Below are 15,532 nucleotides of genomic sequence, written 5' to 3' on the forward strand. Positions count from 1 at the left end.
CCTTCATACGAACTCCGTTTTCGACGTTCTTTATAACCACGCGTAGGTGAGAGTAAGATCTACAACTTTCGTTTAGATTCCGTCGGCAAATTCCAAAATTATTTTTATTATTTATTTATTAAAATGACGTGATTAAGGAATTTCTTTGAAAATTCATAACTTTTTCATACGATGTCCAATTTGAGCGTTCTTTTTATGCACGTTTGTAGTTTAACGATATCTATGACTTTCATTTAGACACCTAAGGTCAGAAAGTGTTTTATTAAAACTTTGCGTTTTTACGTAACCTCGTATCGCCGATTTTTTTGTCGGAAAAACTTAGAATGGTCATAACTTCTTCGTTATAACTCGGATTTTTGTGTTATTTATATGTTTGGAAACCTTAAGATGATATTTACTACATAGCGTACTCCAAACAGAGTTTTTGAATACTTCATTTTTTGATGATATTCTAATCCCTTTTTCAAAGAGGTTACAAGACTCGATCTTTTCCTAAGGATTATCCTAAGGAATAGGCACGAAATCCATCGTTGCCAGGGTTTGCTCAACAGACACTAAATCCATAGTTGTCAGGGTTATCTCATTTATCGACAGTATCGTTTCCGAGAATCCACTCGAAATACATGTCAATGGGTTTTTATCTCATTTATCGATGGTATCGTTTCCGAGAATCCACTCATAATACATGCCAATGGGTTTTTAGAGTACACCTGGTGAATACACAGTTCAAATAACACCTACAGGTTGCGAGCCTGCTAGTGTTCCACTGGACTTTCTAGAATAGTCCGTGCTTGCAATTCATACTCTGCTAGCTGACGGGGCCAACAATTGAGTAAAAGGTTTCTCTCATGGTTCACCTCTCACCCTTATATCATGGTATATATCACCTCCCATCATTTTGTTTTTGTCACACATGAACTATTTCATCTACCCATGTTTTACCCAACACATTTTGTAGATATAAAATATATATACAGTTTAAACCATTCAAAACATGTATAAAAATCTTTCATCCAGCATAGACGGAAAGTATACAGACAATATGCACACATAGCATGTAATTTATATTAAATACTTTATATCTATATGTAATATGAAAGGGACCATGCACTCACTTGAAAAGGTGGTGACACGACACTCGGACAACACTTCGTTACTCTTATGACAATTTTCCTTTGACAAAACCTAGTATCATTACCACTAGAGTTTAGTTTACTATTCACTGAGACTAATTCTTGCTATTATTACTATTTTATAAGCATGAAACAATATTTCTCAACCACTATATACAGACAGGGGTCAGACATAAAACAACGGAGGGCAGTACCATTTTGGCATATAGCACTTTTAAAATCAAACAACCCTATGTGACCCTTTAAACCAGATTCCCCATACCACGAGTAGTTAAAAAGATATTATAATGACACTTATATAATTCATAATAATATCCCAAATACTCATTATAAGTTCTTAATAACATTACTATATTGAAACATAAGTTATACTAAAGATAGGTTAGGCGTAGCTCATTTAAAGTGGGTTTTCTCGAAAACCGGGCTTCGTTGGAGCAGCGTTCCCAAGCTGAAAGGCTCTTTTCTTGGGGCTTCCTTTAGGTGCTAGGGGGTTTACCTAGGCTTAGGGGGGAGGGGGGTTGGGCGGCTTAGAGAGAGAAAGTAGTGAGAGAAAGTGAAGTTGGGAAGGTGTGAAGAATAAGGGAACCTGACACCTCTATTTATAGGTTGGAATCCTGCTCTACTTGTCGAGTAGGAGGTCCTACTGATCGATTCCATGGCCAGGTATCACTATTTGGTGGCTTGCCTTTGGGAGAAAGCCTTGGCCCATATTCAGCCACGTCACCCATTTTCGCACAACACCCTACCGAATTCTAAACCCCGTAACTTTCGCATACGCGCTCCATTTTCGATGTTCTTTATATCCACGCATAGGTAAAAACAAGATCTACAACTTTTATTTAGACTCTGTTGGCTAATTCTCGACCGATCTTAAATTTAGTGATAGGAGGAGATTATAGTGTTAAATATCCACGTAAAATTCATAACTTCTACATACAGACTCCGTTTCCGTCTGTTTTTTTATTGTTGAGTTCCTATTAATGAGATATTCAACTCTCACTTAGGTCGCCTAGGCCAAAATCCGCTCGAACTAAAATTCGAGTTTCGGGTCGTGCACTGTTATGCCAAATCTTAGAAAATTCATACCTTCCTCATACGAAATTAGATCTGGGCGTTCTTTTTATGGACGCTCTCGGTTTAACGTATACTACAAAAATTGTTTGGATCACTAAGGCTAAAAAGTCCTTTATCAAAAATTCACTATTTACGTCTCCCGGTGTCGTGTCGGTTTTGCCGTAAAAATTCGACGGGCCATAACTTCTTCGTTATAACTCGGATTTCGGCGTTCTTTATATGTATGGAACCCTTGAGACATATTCTATAACTTGGTTAAGATTATTTATTCCAATTAATATTTTGTCAAAAATTTATTTTTGACTCCTATTATCTCTAAATTGACTAGCCCGGATCTACGGGCGTTACACATTCACTAATGACGTTGGTAAGGCATAGAAGAAAAAAAGAATGATAGAAGAACCGAAGGAATTGTGTGTGTAAAAGAAAGAAATCGGTGTCTTCCAGATACAAAGAAGTCGCTTTCAAACCCAAACAAAAGAAGAAGCCGATGAGAGATGGATGGAGGCGATGGTATATTCTGATCAGGAGAGAATGACAATGTCTAGAACAGATTAATCTAACCGGTGGTTTAACGGAGAAGACATAGCTATTTCCGGGTTTAACCAAGAAGAAGAATCAAGAGACGATGGATTCCAAACAAAAGAATAGAGAGATGAGCGGTGATCATGGTAGAGTAAACTAACCTTATGAACAATCAGTGCGCGTTAGAGAAAGCCATTGATGAAGTTAAAGCAGGTGTGGAGGAGATCGTCTATGGTAGCGATTGATGTTTTTCTAGGTGCCTGACCGGTCTATCGTAACGAGGTAGAGGGAGAATGGTAGAGAGAAGGTAGATTGTATGTAGGAAGTAAGCGATGGTGGACACGATTAGGTGATATTTCAAAGCAGTCAAAGGGGATGGAGTCAAAATAGGAAGATATTGGATAATAGAGGCGATGGGGAAGGATATTGAGCGGTCACCATGGTAGACTTAAACCATCCTATGAACAGTATTCTGGTAAGATTAAAATGGCGGTGCAACATCTGATTGGGTGTAAGAGGCGGTGGAAGGAGTGTATCAGATAAATGGTGAAAAATCAAATCGTCGTTAGCCAAAAAGAAGTCGGTGAAGCACATGCATTAATGAAAAAGATATCAAAAAAAAAAACAATAGGAACAGAGTATTGTTCCTAAAGAGGGTTATATATATATATATATATATATATATATATATATATATATATATATATATATATATATATATATATATATATATATATATATAGGCTTAGGTTATTTTGTTTTTACCAACTATCGTGTGTCGCAATGCACAGATTTGGACCATCGGATGAATATACTCAACAATCATGATCTGATGGTCTATGATATTACAACTAGACAACATGTATCATATAATCACAAAAATTTCAGCAAAAGGGTATTTTGGTCAATTAACCTATTTTAAAATAAGAAAATTTTTGAATTTAAAGGGATCATTAATTCTCTTATTTTTTAAAAATCAGAATTTTTTAAATTAATTCTAATCAAATTTTAATATTACTTATAATAATAACCGATTTTATTCTGTCAGAATGACAAAAACTCAATAATAAACTAATAAATATATTTACGGTTTTATTCTTGCAGAATATTGTTTCATTCAAAATACTTTCTATGTTTAACATGCTTAAAGAATTATACAACATATTATCAAGAATAACATTTTCTAAATAATGCAGATTTTATTCTTTAAAAATCACTATTACATTCATCCGTAAACAAAAAGGCTAAACAATTATTATAATAATTCAAAATGAATTATGACCAGTAATGGTTTAAGGATTACATTTATTCTTAAATATTAAAACTAAAAATGGTTAAAAAAAAAAAAAAAAAAAAAAAAAAAAAAAAAAAAAAAAAACATCAAAATCTAACAAAAACACTACTTTATTCTGAGAGAATACATTCTGACATAATAAATTATGTTAAAATACAATATCGTTCTCCATGTTTTCTTCATTTTCCCCATTAATGACAACCTCTTCAAAACCTAAATTCACAAGGAAAACATAATCAACTTTCAAATATTAAAAAATTTAGTGCATTAAATAGAATAAAACAATAAATTCTAATAGAATGTGATATACATTCAAATAGAATATAACTATAATTTCTACAAACAAATATTAACAATCATCCTTAAACTTGCAATGTATATTATTCTGAAAGAATGTAATGTTTCATTATTTTGGATGTCATTCTATAAGAATTAAGACGGATAACAAGAATAGAAACCAATTTTATTCTGACATGATTGATTACGTTAATTCACTGCTTAAGTTGACAATGAATTCAAGATTCTATTATGAAAAAATTAGAATTCGATATTCCATTCTAGCAGAATGATCGACATTAAGCTGCATTTAAAAAACCTAACAATTTAAATAGAAAAAAGGACTATGAAGAAGATCAATACATGAATGAAAACTGCAACTTTTTCACTACATAAATAAATAAAGTATGAAGTTATGTTTTCACCATGAGAAGCTCCATTTCTTGTTTAGTAGGACAAATTTTGATAAGATTGTCTACTTGATCATCAGATAAGATTGATTCATCCATATCTAAAGAAGTTGCAGCTTGTGTTGACAAATAAAATTGTGTTTATTTAACTAATTCACAAGACAAATCAAGTGTACAAACACTGTCATAATTATAATTATATCATGCATGTAAAGAGATTGATGATTTGAAACTTGAAAAAGAAACAAAACAGAACATAATAATAACATAAAACATCAAATTCATCACAAAACAAAAATTAATAATTCACAAAACAATCAAAATTCAAATGTGACTATTACGGATTGTGGATTTGTCAATTGCAGGCAAACAACAATCGACGACTGTATCCAAAACTAAAGGGGTGATAAATCGACAAAGCCAAAGGGAAATTGGGGGAAAACGTAGTTGAGGTTTGAATTTTGAAGCCAAAGGGCAGACAATTGACAATCGTCCTCCTCCCTTGATATCTATCCACATAAATCAAAAATTTAGAAGTGAAATATTATATATAAATTAACAGATTAGAGAGGAGAGGAGAGGAGATGCTGGGAAAACAAGATGGAGGAGAAATCGTTGTAGACTTGAAGAAGAATTACAGAGAATGAGAAAAAAGATTTGGCTAGGGTTTTTTTAACAGATTTTGACTTTTACATCCCATATTTAAAGGAATAATAAACAATATATTAATTATCTATCATAATTAAATATGCAAAGATTAGTATAATACATTTAAATGATTTATTTAACTATTTAGTTTTTTCTAAATTTCTATTGGTGTATTCATGCACACAATAGTTGCTAGAAACATTTGAACATCTCTCTATCTCTCTCCATATATATATATATATATATATATATATATATATATATATATATATATATATATATATATATATATATATATATATATATATATATATATATATATATATATATATATATATATAAACACTTTAAATACTCAAACAATAGCATTACCTGCACTTGTTAGCATATCAAACTGAATAATCGATAAACCTTTGGAACCACATCCATAATTGACTAAGCACATTTCAAAGGTGAGATAATCAGAAGTCAATGCCCTAAAACCAGTTGCATAATCTAACAAATAAAATAATAGTAATTAATTACTAAGTAAAAAAATCAAGTAATGGTAATAAATCTAACAAATAAAATAAAATACTAATTTATAAAAGTAAAATATAAAAATTCAAATATAATGATTTATTGATTTTATTCCGTTTAATCAAAATAAGAATTTTTTTTTACTGAAAAAGCCGAATAAAATCATATGTATTTAATTAACCAAATCAAATAATCTATAATTTTCCATCATTTGGTTCTTATGATTATTTGATTTCTGTTTTTGCTAACGGCCCTACTTTTTGGATAATTCCTTATGCATGATGAGAATTCTGAAAAATTCGTGAAAATTTTAGCACACATTAATCCTTTGTGTACTTATTATGCAAATTTGCAATTCGTCTCCTTTTATTATTAATGTTTCAAATCCTATCTTTTACTTTGTAAACTTGTATATTATATTCTCTATATGTTATGTTAAACTTTATTATTAAAGGGATATAATAATAATAATAATATTAAGAAATTGCATGTTAAAAATATAATCTTTTAAAATAATGGATGTGAATTACATGTTAAAATTATTACATAGATTGCCTTGAGATTAATATTTTCAAATATAATTTTAGTTAATAATCAATTTTATAGGTTGGATACAAACATACAAAATGGTGAAGGTGGTGTCTCCTCAGTCAAAATCAGTTTCCCATGAATTCTTCGTGTTAACAGGAGCCCATTATTTTTGTTATATAATCTCCTTTTGCTTTTCCAATTTCCAACATTGGAGTTCAACAAGACCTCTTTCCTTTTCATTCTCGATCATGGCTACTGCTCCACACGTTTCATCCTTAACGGCTTCACCTCCACCGGCCGTCACTAAACAATATCTCGCCGGCAAACATGTAATTGTCTCCTGAGTCCCGAGTATACATTGTGGCTGCTCATTTTGTTGAATTTAAGTAGTTGCTTAGCTTACTCATAATACATAACTAACTGAATCACCTTTTCTATTTAAACAATCTTGAATGCGAACATTCTCAATAGAATCTTTCTATTAGTTTTAATTGCGATCTTTTATGATATTTGTTAAATGGTTAACATATGATCATTGTATTTAGGTGAACACTATCCATCAAGATGCTAGTATGATAGCACCAAGTAAAAGGGTGCCACAACCACAAGAAGAGGCATTTGGGAATCAAGAGGCTAATTCTCTATTGTCAATAAAGGCAAAAATCGAACAAATTCGTAACATGGCAGAAAAAAACCACAAGCAAATCCGAATAATCGAGAAGAAAGTGGAGTCAATCCAATTGCATGGGTGTTCATACAAGACTTTTCTTAGTTGCCAACCACCAGAGTTCTCAGGGAGCACAAAGCCAACCACGATCTTGAACTGGATTACTGAGATGGAGATGGCGTTTGATTGTTGCGAGTGTGAAGAGGAAAGAAAGGTGAAGTTTGCAGTTCGTATGCTCAAAGGGAAGGCGTGGACATGGTGGAACTTGACCCGAGTGTTGTTGGGTGATGAAATTGTGTCCCATCTCACGTGGAACGACTTTGTTGGGAGGATAAAGAAACAATATTGCTCGGTGAGAGATTTTATTAAGATGGAAAATGAGTTTCTCACGTTAAAAAAGGGCAACATGACGGTTGATGAGTATGTGTGTTTGTTTGTTGAGAAATTGCAGTATGTGGGACATTTGGCTCCAACCGATAAAGATTGTGTGGACCTCTTTGTGGCCGGGTTGCCACTTGAGTACTTGATGGCATCAAGAACAGCAACAACTTTGGATATGGCCATTTGTGCAGCTAAGAGTGTAGAGGAAAATGAGAATAGGGAGGGGAAAGATGTTGGAGAAAAGAGGAAGTGGGGAGGGTCGACATCATCGGGGTCCTTAAAGAAGCCAAAGGGGGAGGCTAGATTTTGCTATCATTGTGGGAAAGCGGGACATGTGGCTCGAGAGTGCCCGGAGAATGTGGTGATTTGCTTCGAGTGTGGAGAGAAAGGACACATCACCACGTTTTGTCCGAAGAGAGAAAGGGATTGAGGGTCTAGTTTGGCACCTAAGAATAAGAACAAGGAGATGCTCATAGCTATTAGAATAACTAACTAGAACTCTTTGTGTTGTCTAGAGTATGTTTTTAGTATCTATTATTCATGTTCTAGGAACTAACTAGGGGTTGCAACCTCACATGATGTCATGTAGAGGGAACTAAAACCTGTAAAATATTAAATGGAAATATTAGGAGTATATGTTTGTTAATTTGTTTACTATAGCAATTAGAATATTCATATTTCAATGTCTTCTTATTACTTCGAAAAATCTAACCACTTGTGTCAATGTCACAAAAACTATACAACAATTGAGTAGTGGGTATGTGCGCGTTTGTGTCATTATCAAATAAGAATGTAATTAACCTCGAAAACATAAGAAATTTTGTTCCTGTTTTTTAAGTGAACAGCATCAAAAAATTACATTGATCTCATATAAGAGATTTGCTAAAAAAGAATTGAAAAAACGACTATTTTTCGTGAATATATGCACATGATTTACATATATGAATTTATAATATTATAAAAAATACATAACTTTACAAGTTTTTTTATTAGTCCATACGAAATAATAAACAAGTTTACGTAAACTTATAAAACTATCCTATACCCATGCGATATATAAATCAAATGTCACACTATCCTTCGAGGAATACATTGATCTGTATATTTTTTCCATGTTACTCATTTATTAATTGTTGTTTGTTAACCTCTTATTTGAAACTATTCAAATATCACATCTGAATCCGTCAACTTTCAGTGTGTTTGGTTTAATATGTAAGAGCGTTTGAACTCTTAAGCAATCTTTACTTTTCACAATTATTAAAAAGTAAGAAACATTAGGTTCAACAATGGGATTTACCAAACAACCCCATTTAGGGTTTTTCTAATATACTATTTTTCTAATATCCTTTATTTTTTCAAGTTCCAACTTAGGTTAATGACATAGAAGGGTAACGAACTTTAAGTTTTATACATGTTTTACAAGTGAACTTATTTTTTGTATACGATATTATGATTTATCAATAATCTTTTAATTTTGTACATCCATTACTATTAATCTCTAATTTTGTATACAATTATAAATAACCTTTTGATTTATTTTTAAAAAATACCACTGAATTTTTTGTATACATTTATGTGGTTAACAGTCACCTGCCTTGCCAATGTGGTTGCTGACTTGAATTTTAACTCAACTCAAGAAGCAAAGGCTTAATTACCACAAAGTTGGGGCGTTATTTCGTAATTAAGCCTTTGCCAATATTCTTTAATGTTTACATTCAAGGGAAACCTAAAAATGGGATGCAAAAGTCAAACCCAAGACCTCCTTCCAACTAAGTAAAGAGTTTACCATTATGCAAACCATTTTTTTAATGGATACCGCATACTCATAGGCATAGCCCTAATCACTTACATATTTTTATTTACGTGGCGTCGATGTAACCATTGACCGTAATAGATGGTGACCATTTGAAATTGAGATATTTTGATATCATGTACTTAATGTTAAATACGATGATAAAACTAAGTCTTACAGGGTTGCCTAAGACGGATTGAGCATGACAGAGACCGATAACTCTTAGAAATTATTTTTTTTTAACAAGATTTGAATGAAAGCATCCGTAAGGTGGAATATTTAGTGTAATGATCTAGATTTTCTATCATCTAATCTATTGGGATTATTGGAGTTTTATCTAAAATATGTGGAATTCTATACAAATTAAAACACTTTACATCCAGCCAAATCATGGGTTTACAATAAAAATCTATTTCATAAAAGAACAAGAAAATATATTTAAATAATCTAATCTAGGCCTTGTGATCCTATCTTTTCCTATTATACCATGACTGCTTCTACATGAACCTCTAAAACATGAAACATCTACTACATTAGACCTGTTACGTTAGTCTATATGTCTTGTGAGTTATATTCTTATATGTTTTCATGTTTCATCTACTCTTTCTTTCTTATCTCTGTTAGGGGTGTCAAACCCAACAAATGGTAGGGGTACAACAAATTCTAAATACACTGCTTTAATGCACTAAAAAATAGTACAAGGCAAGCAGGATCGAACCACAGAGACACGGGACAAAAGTCTATACCTTTTTGCGCAAGGTACTTTGATCACAAAAGGGGGATTTGTTTGCAAAATTGAAATAATAAAATAACAATCAAGTTTGAAACATGCAGGAAATGAAATAGATTTGTAAACAAGTTGTATAAGTGTTTCCAGTTCTAGTTCTCAATATCGTTGTTTAACTTGATTATGACTTGATGTAATTTGTGATTGCTATTCTAACTCGGTATTGAAAGATATTAACACGCTCTAATACCTCTCATTTGCCAAATTATCTAACCAAAACACGCTCTTTGACTAGACCTAGCTTTACTAATTCAAACTAAACACGCTCTTAGTTTGTATTGAAAAATTGCATTAAGTTTTGTACAGGCTTCCCAACAATGTTCATTTCTTCACATACGCTCGGAAGTGTGAAAACATGTTATATATGTTTTACAATAAGAAAACTTATTGTTTGTTACCAATTATTAACTTTATAAAACGATTAGGTGCCCCAAAAGTTAATTAACTGCACAAAAATGCAATTAATGAAAATGGCCAATCAAACGTAAATCAAATTCAAGGATTCTAGTTTAAACAAAAACATAATAACTAGAATAAAATCACAAATCAAACATCAAATCATATGCTTCAAGTCAAGCAATCAACATGTTTTGAACAAGAACTGCAAACTAGGGTTTCTTAGCCACACATGGCTAAGAACAAATCAAATAAGAATAAAGATGGAATTGGAATGTTTAATTCTTACAAAAATGAAATCCAAAGTGTTTGCAATGATTAGGTCTTCTTAAAAACTCCAAGAATTCTCCCAAAATTGCCCAAGATTGCCAGAACTGCTCCAAAAACCGTCTGCCCCCAAAAAATAACGTCTCCTTCTATTTTAATTAATGTTCACGTGCATGCCATGAAGCCATGCGTTTTTGGCATGGCCATGCCTTTTACCCATGTGTTTTGGCATGGCCATTTGTCTTGACCATGTGTTTTTAGCATGGCCCATGCTTTTTGCTAAAACACAAATAAGTCCTCATTGTTGGCTCCATCTTCGGTGAAACTTCACCACGAGTCATGTTGCTCAACTATCAGATGATAAAGGACAAACACGACCCGTGTCGGTGCGACAAGAACCGCGTTTCAATTATAGTCATTTGCTATGATGACAATGTAACACTGACTCGGGTTATGTCTTCATGCTTTCCTCCATGGAATGGCCGGTTTATCTTCTTTTCATTCTCCAAAGCTCCATGCTCTAAGCTCCATGCATCCATGCATCCAAGCTCCACGTTCCATGCTCCATAGTGCCTGCAAAATAAATCAAAATTTGGTGAAGTACCAGGCATTCTTAATGAAATATGCAATTTCCTAAATAATTAACTATGCAAGAATTATGAAGAAGAATGCTATGAAATGATCATAGAAATAACATGCAAAATAGGTGCATAAAATGCACCTATCAATCTCTTCCTTCTCTTACTCTGCAATCTAATCTCTTTCTCTAATAACATACATTGTTATTCTTTCTTCTTTCATCTATCTCTTTTACTCTTCTTTTCATATTTATTTTTTACTCTTGCTCATCTCATCTATCGCTTTCTTTGTCATCTACTCTAGTCTTCATACTCTTCTCTCAGCCACTTCTTAGGTACTTCTCATACTTCACTCATACTCTTTCTTAGCCTCTTCTTAGGCTCTTCTCATACTCTGCACATAATCTATTTCGGTCTCTACCTCTATATCTTCTCTACTTTTCTCTTCATCTTTCTATCTCTCTCCATACTCTATCCTATCTCATCTTTCTCTACTATTCTTTATGATTTATGCATGATCTTCTCTATCTCTTACTCTGTTCTTCTCATAGCTCAAACTTTTAGCATGCCTTTTCATACTCTTCTTACTCTTCATCTCTCTTTATTCTCAACTCTAATGCCTCAACATTCTTTTCTCATCTAGAACTAACGGTCACATCTCATACTCTAACCTCATCTATTCTCTAAGGGAAAAGACATCATATTTCATTACCAGGTGAACTCATCTAGACTTACTCTTCTCTCTTATGATCCCTCGTGGATCCTAAATCCTTCTTCTTCTCTTAAATCCATACTCTTAATACATAGTGGATTTCATCTAAGTTCTTAAAAGAACTTTCTTTCCTTGTTCCACTTATGGAACCTTTCTCTAGCTTCTCTAATCATACATAATTTAGATTCCCACATGAAGCATCTATCTACATCCCCAAAAGGGATCCTCATATCTTTTCCCTACACGAACATAATCTCATTCCTATAGAAATCATGCTCTTATTCCCATAGGAACCATGCTCTTGTTCCCATAGGAACCATTCTCTCGTTTCCATAGGAAACATACCCTTATCCCCGAAGGAACCATACTCTTGTCCTTGAAGGAACGTCTGTCTCATTACTGAAGAAATCTTCTTTCTAACATCTTTATCTCTATTATGTGACTCACACATTATACTAATCTTATGAACATTTTATTGTTTTCTCTCATCAAGAGATCTTCTAATACACATCTAGTACTTAACTCATTAAGTACTGAGGATGCATTTGGTATGGGGAAATGGAATTAAAGTAGAGAATGGAAATGGAGAGAAAAAAAATAGACTAGAGAAAGAGAATTGATTCTAATGTTTGGTACAATAGAGAATTAACATGAGAAATATACGTTAGAATCAATTCTCTTGTTTGGTTGTAAGAAATGAAATATAATGGAATTCTTTCATATTTATTTTTTTTTCAATTTAAAATATTTAGATAAATACCATTATAATTTACATGTTTATGTTATGTATATTTTTTTTCTATTTTTTTTTTGTGTGATGGATTAAAGCATACAAACATTTTTTTTTAACGTCAATGATTATTTATTAGATTAAAAACCAATCCAATGACTAGCATTATACAAAACTATTACACGCCAAAAGACCACATAATAGCGTTAAACAAAATCTATTCTATTGATCATCAGCCACTGTTTCATCTATTTGTGTATTCATCATCGTTGTTATTTTCATTTGAGTCTCCTTATATTTCAATATATAAGGATGGAAAAAAAAAAAATTAAAACAATGACATACATCATTGATGTAAAACGTCACTAGACAATAACCAAAGAGGACTTTTATACCCTCTCAAATCTTAAAACAACACCATGAGCTTTATTAACTGGAAATACACAAAGTGGACCATTATACCCTCTAAACTTGGAATAGCATCCAAATGGTTCAGCCAACACAGAGAGCTTGATAGAGTTAGGTTTGAAAGTTTGTAGCAATAACTATAACAGCCAAAGTAACCTAGAAAAATAGAAGCTCTCGTTAAAAAAGGTGGTATGATATCACTACAGTTGTACCGAAGAAAAAAAAAAATCAAAGTCCACTTTATCAACTCATCAAAACCCAGACAACAAATAGAATTCCAGTTATCCTTTCCCCATGTTTTCAACAAATTTAATGACCTTATTAAGCTATTCAGAAGCTTTAATGACATATTCAATTCGGCTTGATTTTACCTTTTAGAACTTCAGTCAAAACCTTCATAAGATAAAGTAATATAAGAAAAAAAAAAGTAAAAGAAAAACCCTAATGATGAATTTACATTCAGGCACATCATATAATATGATCATGTTGTCAAGATGCATAACTTAATTTATCCCTCTGTTTACAAGAAATTGCTAATAGATTCGCATAACTTTTGTGCTTATCATAAACAAAGTCAATAATTTGTATAAATTATTAAACTGAAGTCCACCATTGACATCTTAAGTATGTCCCATCATGCGTTGCTTACACACATATGAAGTTAAGAACATATTAAGTTAATATGTAACCAAAAATCAATTTCGTAACATTATGAACAACAGAAATCGAAATTTAAATGACTAGAAAGAATGAATTTCATACCTTATTTCGGAAGTTTGGTCACAAAATCGAGCAACAAGAAGCAATGAAAAAGTGATTTTGTAGGCATGAATGTGATCTGTAGGGCAAACACAGAAGAAGAAGAAGATAAAGAGCTATGTCGATTGTATCTTGGAGATGTAATGAAGTACGAAGCATAAAATAAAACATGCGATGTAATCGGTAGGCCTCGAAGGAGGGTTTGGTTTAATTCTCCATCTTTTTTATTTCAGATTCTCGCTTCCCTTTTATTACTTTTCTCCCCTTTTCTCTGACTAGTTGTAACATCCGTACTTATACGGGGTTATATAAAACAAAAAATTTAAATATTAAATTTTAAATAAAAGTGTGTTTAGATTTGAAATTTAAAAATTTAAATTTAAATTAATATTGTAATTTATTGGTTATTTTTAAGATAAAACTGCACAAATGGTCCCTGTGGTTAGCCGAAAATTGCTACTTTGGTTCAAAAAGTTTTGGACTAGCACCAGAAGTCCAAAGTTTTCATTTTGTTGCGAATTTGATCCAATTTGTTTTGAACTTTTTTATATTGACGGATTTGCCCTTGATATTCTATTTTTTCATTTTTTCTAATTATTTTAATGTTTTCTGAATAAAATAAAAATAAAAAATAAATACACAATTCTATCTCTCTCTCTCTATCTATCTCTCTCTCTCTCTCTCCACAAATCCATCTTCCTCATTCAAACTTTCTGAAAATGAAAATACAATCACCGGTGACTTAGGCTTCCGGTGATTGAGTGTTCCGGCAACTGAGGGTTTCGGAGGCCACCACCGTGTATTACCTACCGTCTGGAGCACCACCATTTCTTCTTTCATCTCAAACCACTCTGAAGCTCCAGACCTGCGACATCTCTTCGGCACCGCCAACGACTCCGACTCCGACGATACCATCGACTTTGATTTCAGCGGAACACCACCATTCTATTGTCATTATCGTCTGGTGGAACACATTCTCATTGAATCTGGAAAGACGATGGAGGCCTTTTCAAACTCACCCCCATTAAGCACATACCGATGTCACCCATTTCTCTGCCTTCTTTTCTCTTCATCTCTATCCTTCTTCAACGACGATTCAAGCTATGAGATTGATAAACGCTAGCGACACTACTCCAATCGTCCGTTTAGGGTCTCTACTTCACTATATCGTTCGTCTCGGTTCAGATTTGATGGCGCTAGGGTTAGGGTTCCCAAACAGCGGTGGAAGCTATCAAATATGAGGGTTTTCCTTTGAAAGGTTGGTGGAGGCTTTCAGATTTGTGGAACGACGATGGTGGAGGCTTTCAGATTTGAGGAACGACGAAGCGCCGGAGATGTAGAGAAACCAAGGCGGCGGAGACCTAATATTTGATGAGGAAGATGGCGTTGGGCCTCCCTTCTTCAAGTTGCAGATAAGATTTTTCATGGTTTTAAGTTACCAGGTGGTGGAAAAATGGGTGCCATCGATGGTGGTGGTCCGGCTAAATGGGTGGTGGGAAAATGGGTTAGAACCCTTTTGTCGGAGTCGCCACAGAAATGGTAGCAGTAGCGGTGGTTTCCGATTATACTTTTCAGATATGAGGTTTTCAAGGAGAAGGTGGTGATGTTGACTTACAGTGGTCATATTGGCTAGATGTTTTGACCT

General features: G+C 33.1%; 1 protein-coding gene and 1 long non-coding RNA gene across 2 annotated transcripts; one reads left to right on the forward strand and one right to left on the reverse strand.

The window, feature by feature from the left end:
* Nucleotides 1-6,632: 6,632 nt before the first annotated feature.
* Nucleotides 6,633-8,015, forward strand: LOC145002247 (uncharacterized). The gene is made up of 2 exons (XM_078961551.1): nt 6,633-6,739; nt 6,956-8,015. Exons 1-2 carry the CDS (start codon nt 6,659-6,661, stop codon nt 7,886-7,888), a joined length of 1,014 nt encoding a protein of 337 aa, XP_078817677.1. The 5' UTR covers nt 6,633-6,658; the 3' UTR covers nt 7,889-8,015.
* Nucleotides 8,016-10,571: 2,556 nt separating this feature from the next.
* Nucleotides 10,572-14,138, reverse strand: LOC144999791 (uncharacterized). The gene is made up of 2 exons (XR_013661004.1): nt 13,891-14,138; nt 10,572-13,284 (listed from the first exon to the last, which is right to left on the reverse strand). It is a non-coding gene; the product is annotated as an uncharacterized LOC144999791 (long non-coding RNA).
* Between the last annotated feature and the right edge of the window lie 1,394 nt (nt 14,139-15,532).

Source organism: Lactuca saligna, chromosome 6 (assembly GCF_052625555.1).
Source record: "Lactuca saligna cultivar CGN05327 chromosome 6, ASM5262555v1, whole genome shotgun sequence".
NCBI classification, from domain to species: domain Eukaryota; kingdom Viridiplantae; phylum Streptophyta; class Magnoliopsida; order Asterales; family Asteraceae; genus Lactuca; species Lactuca saligna.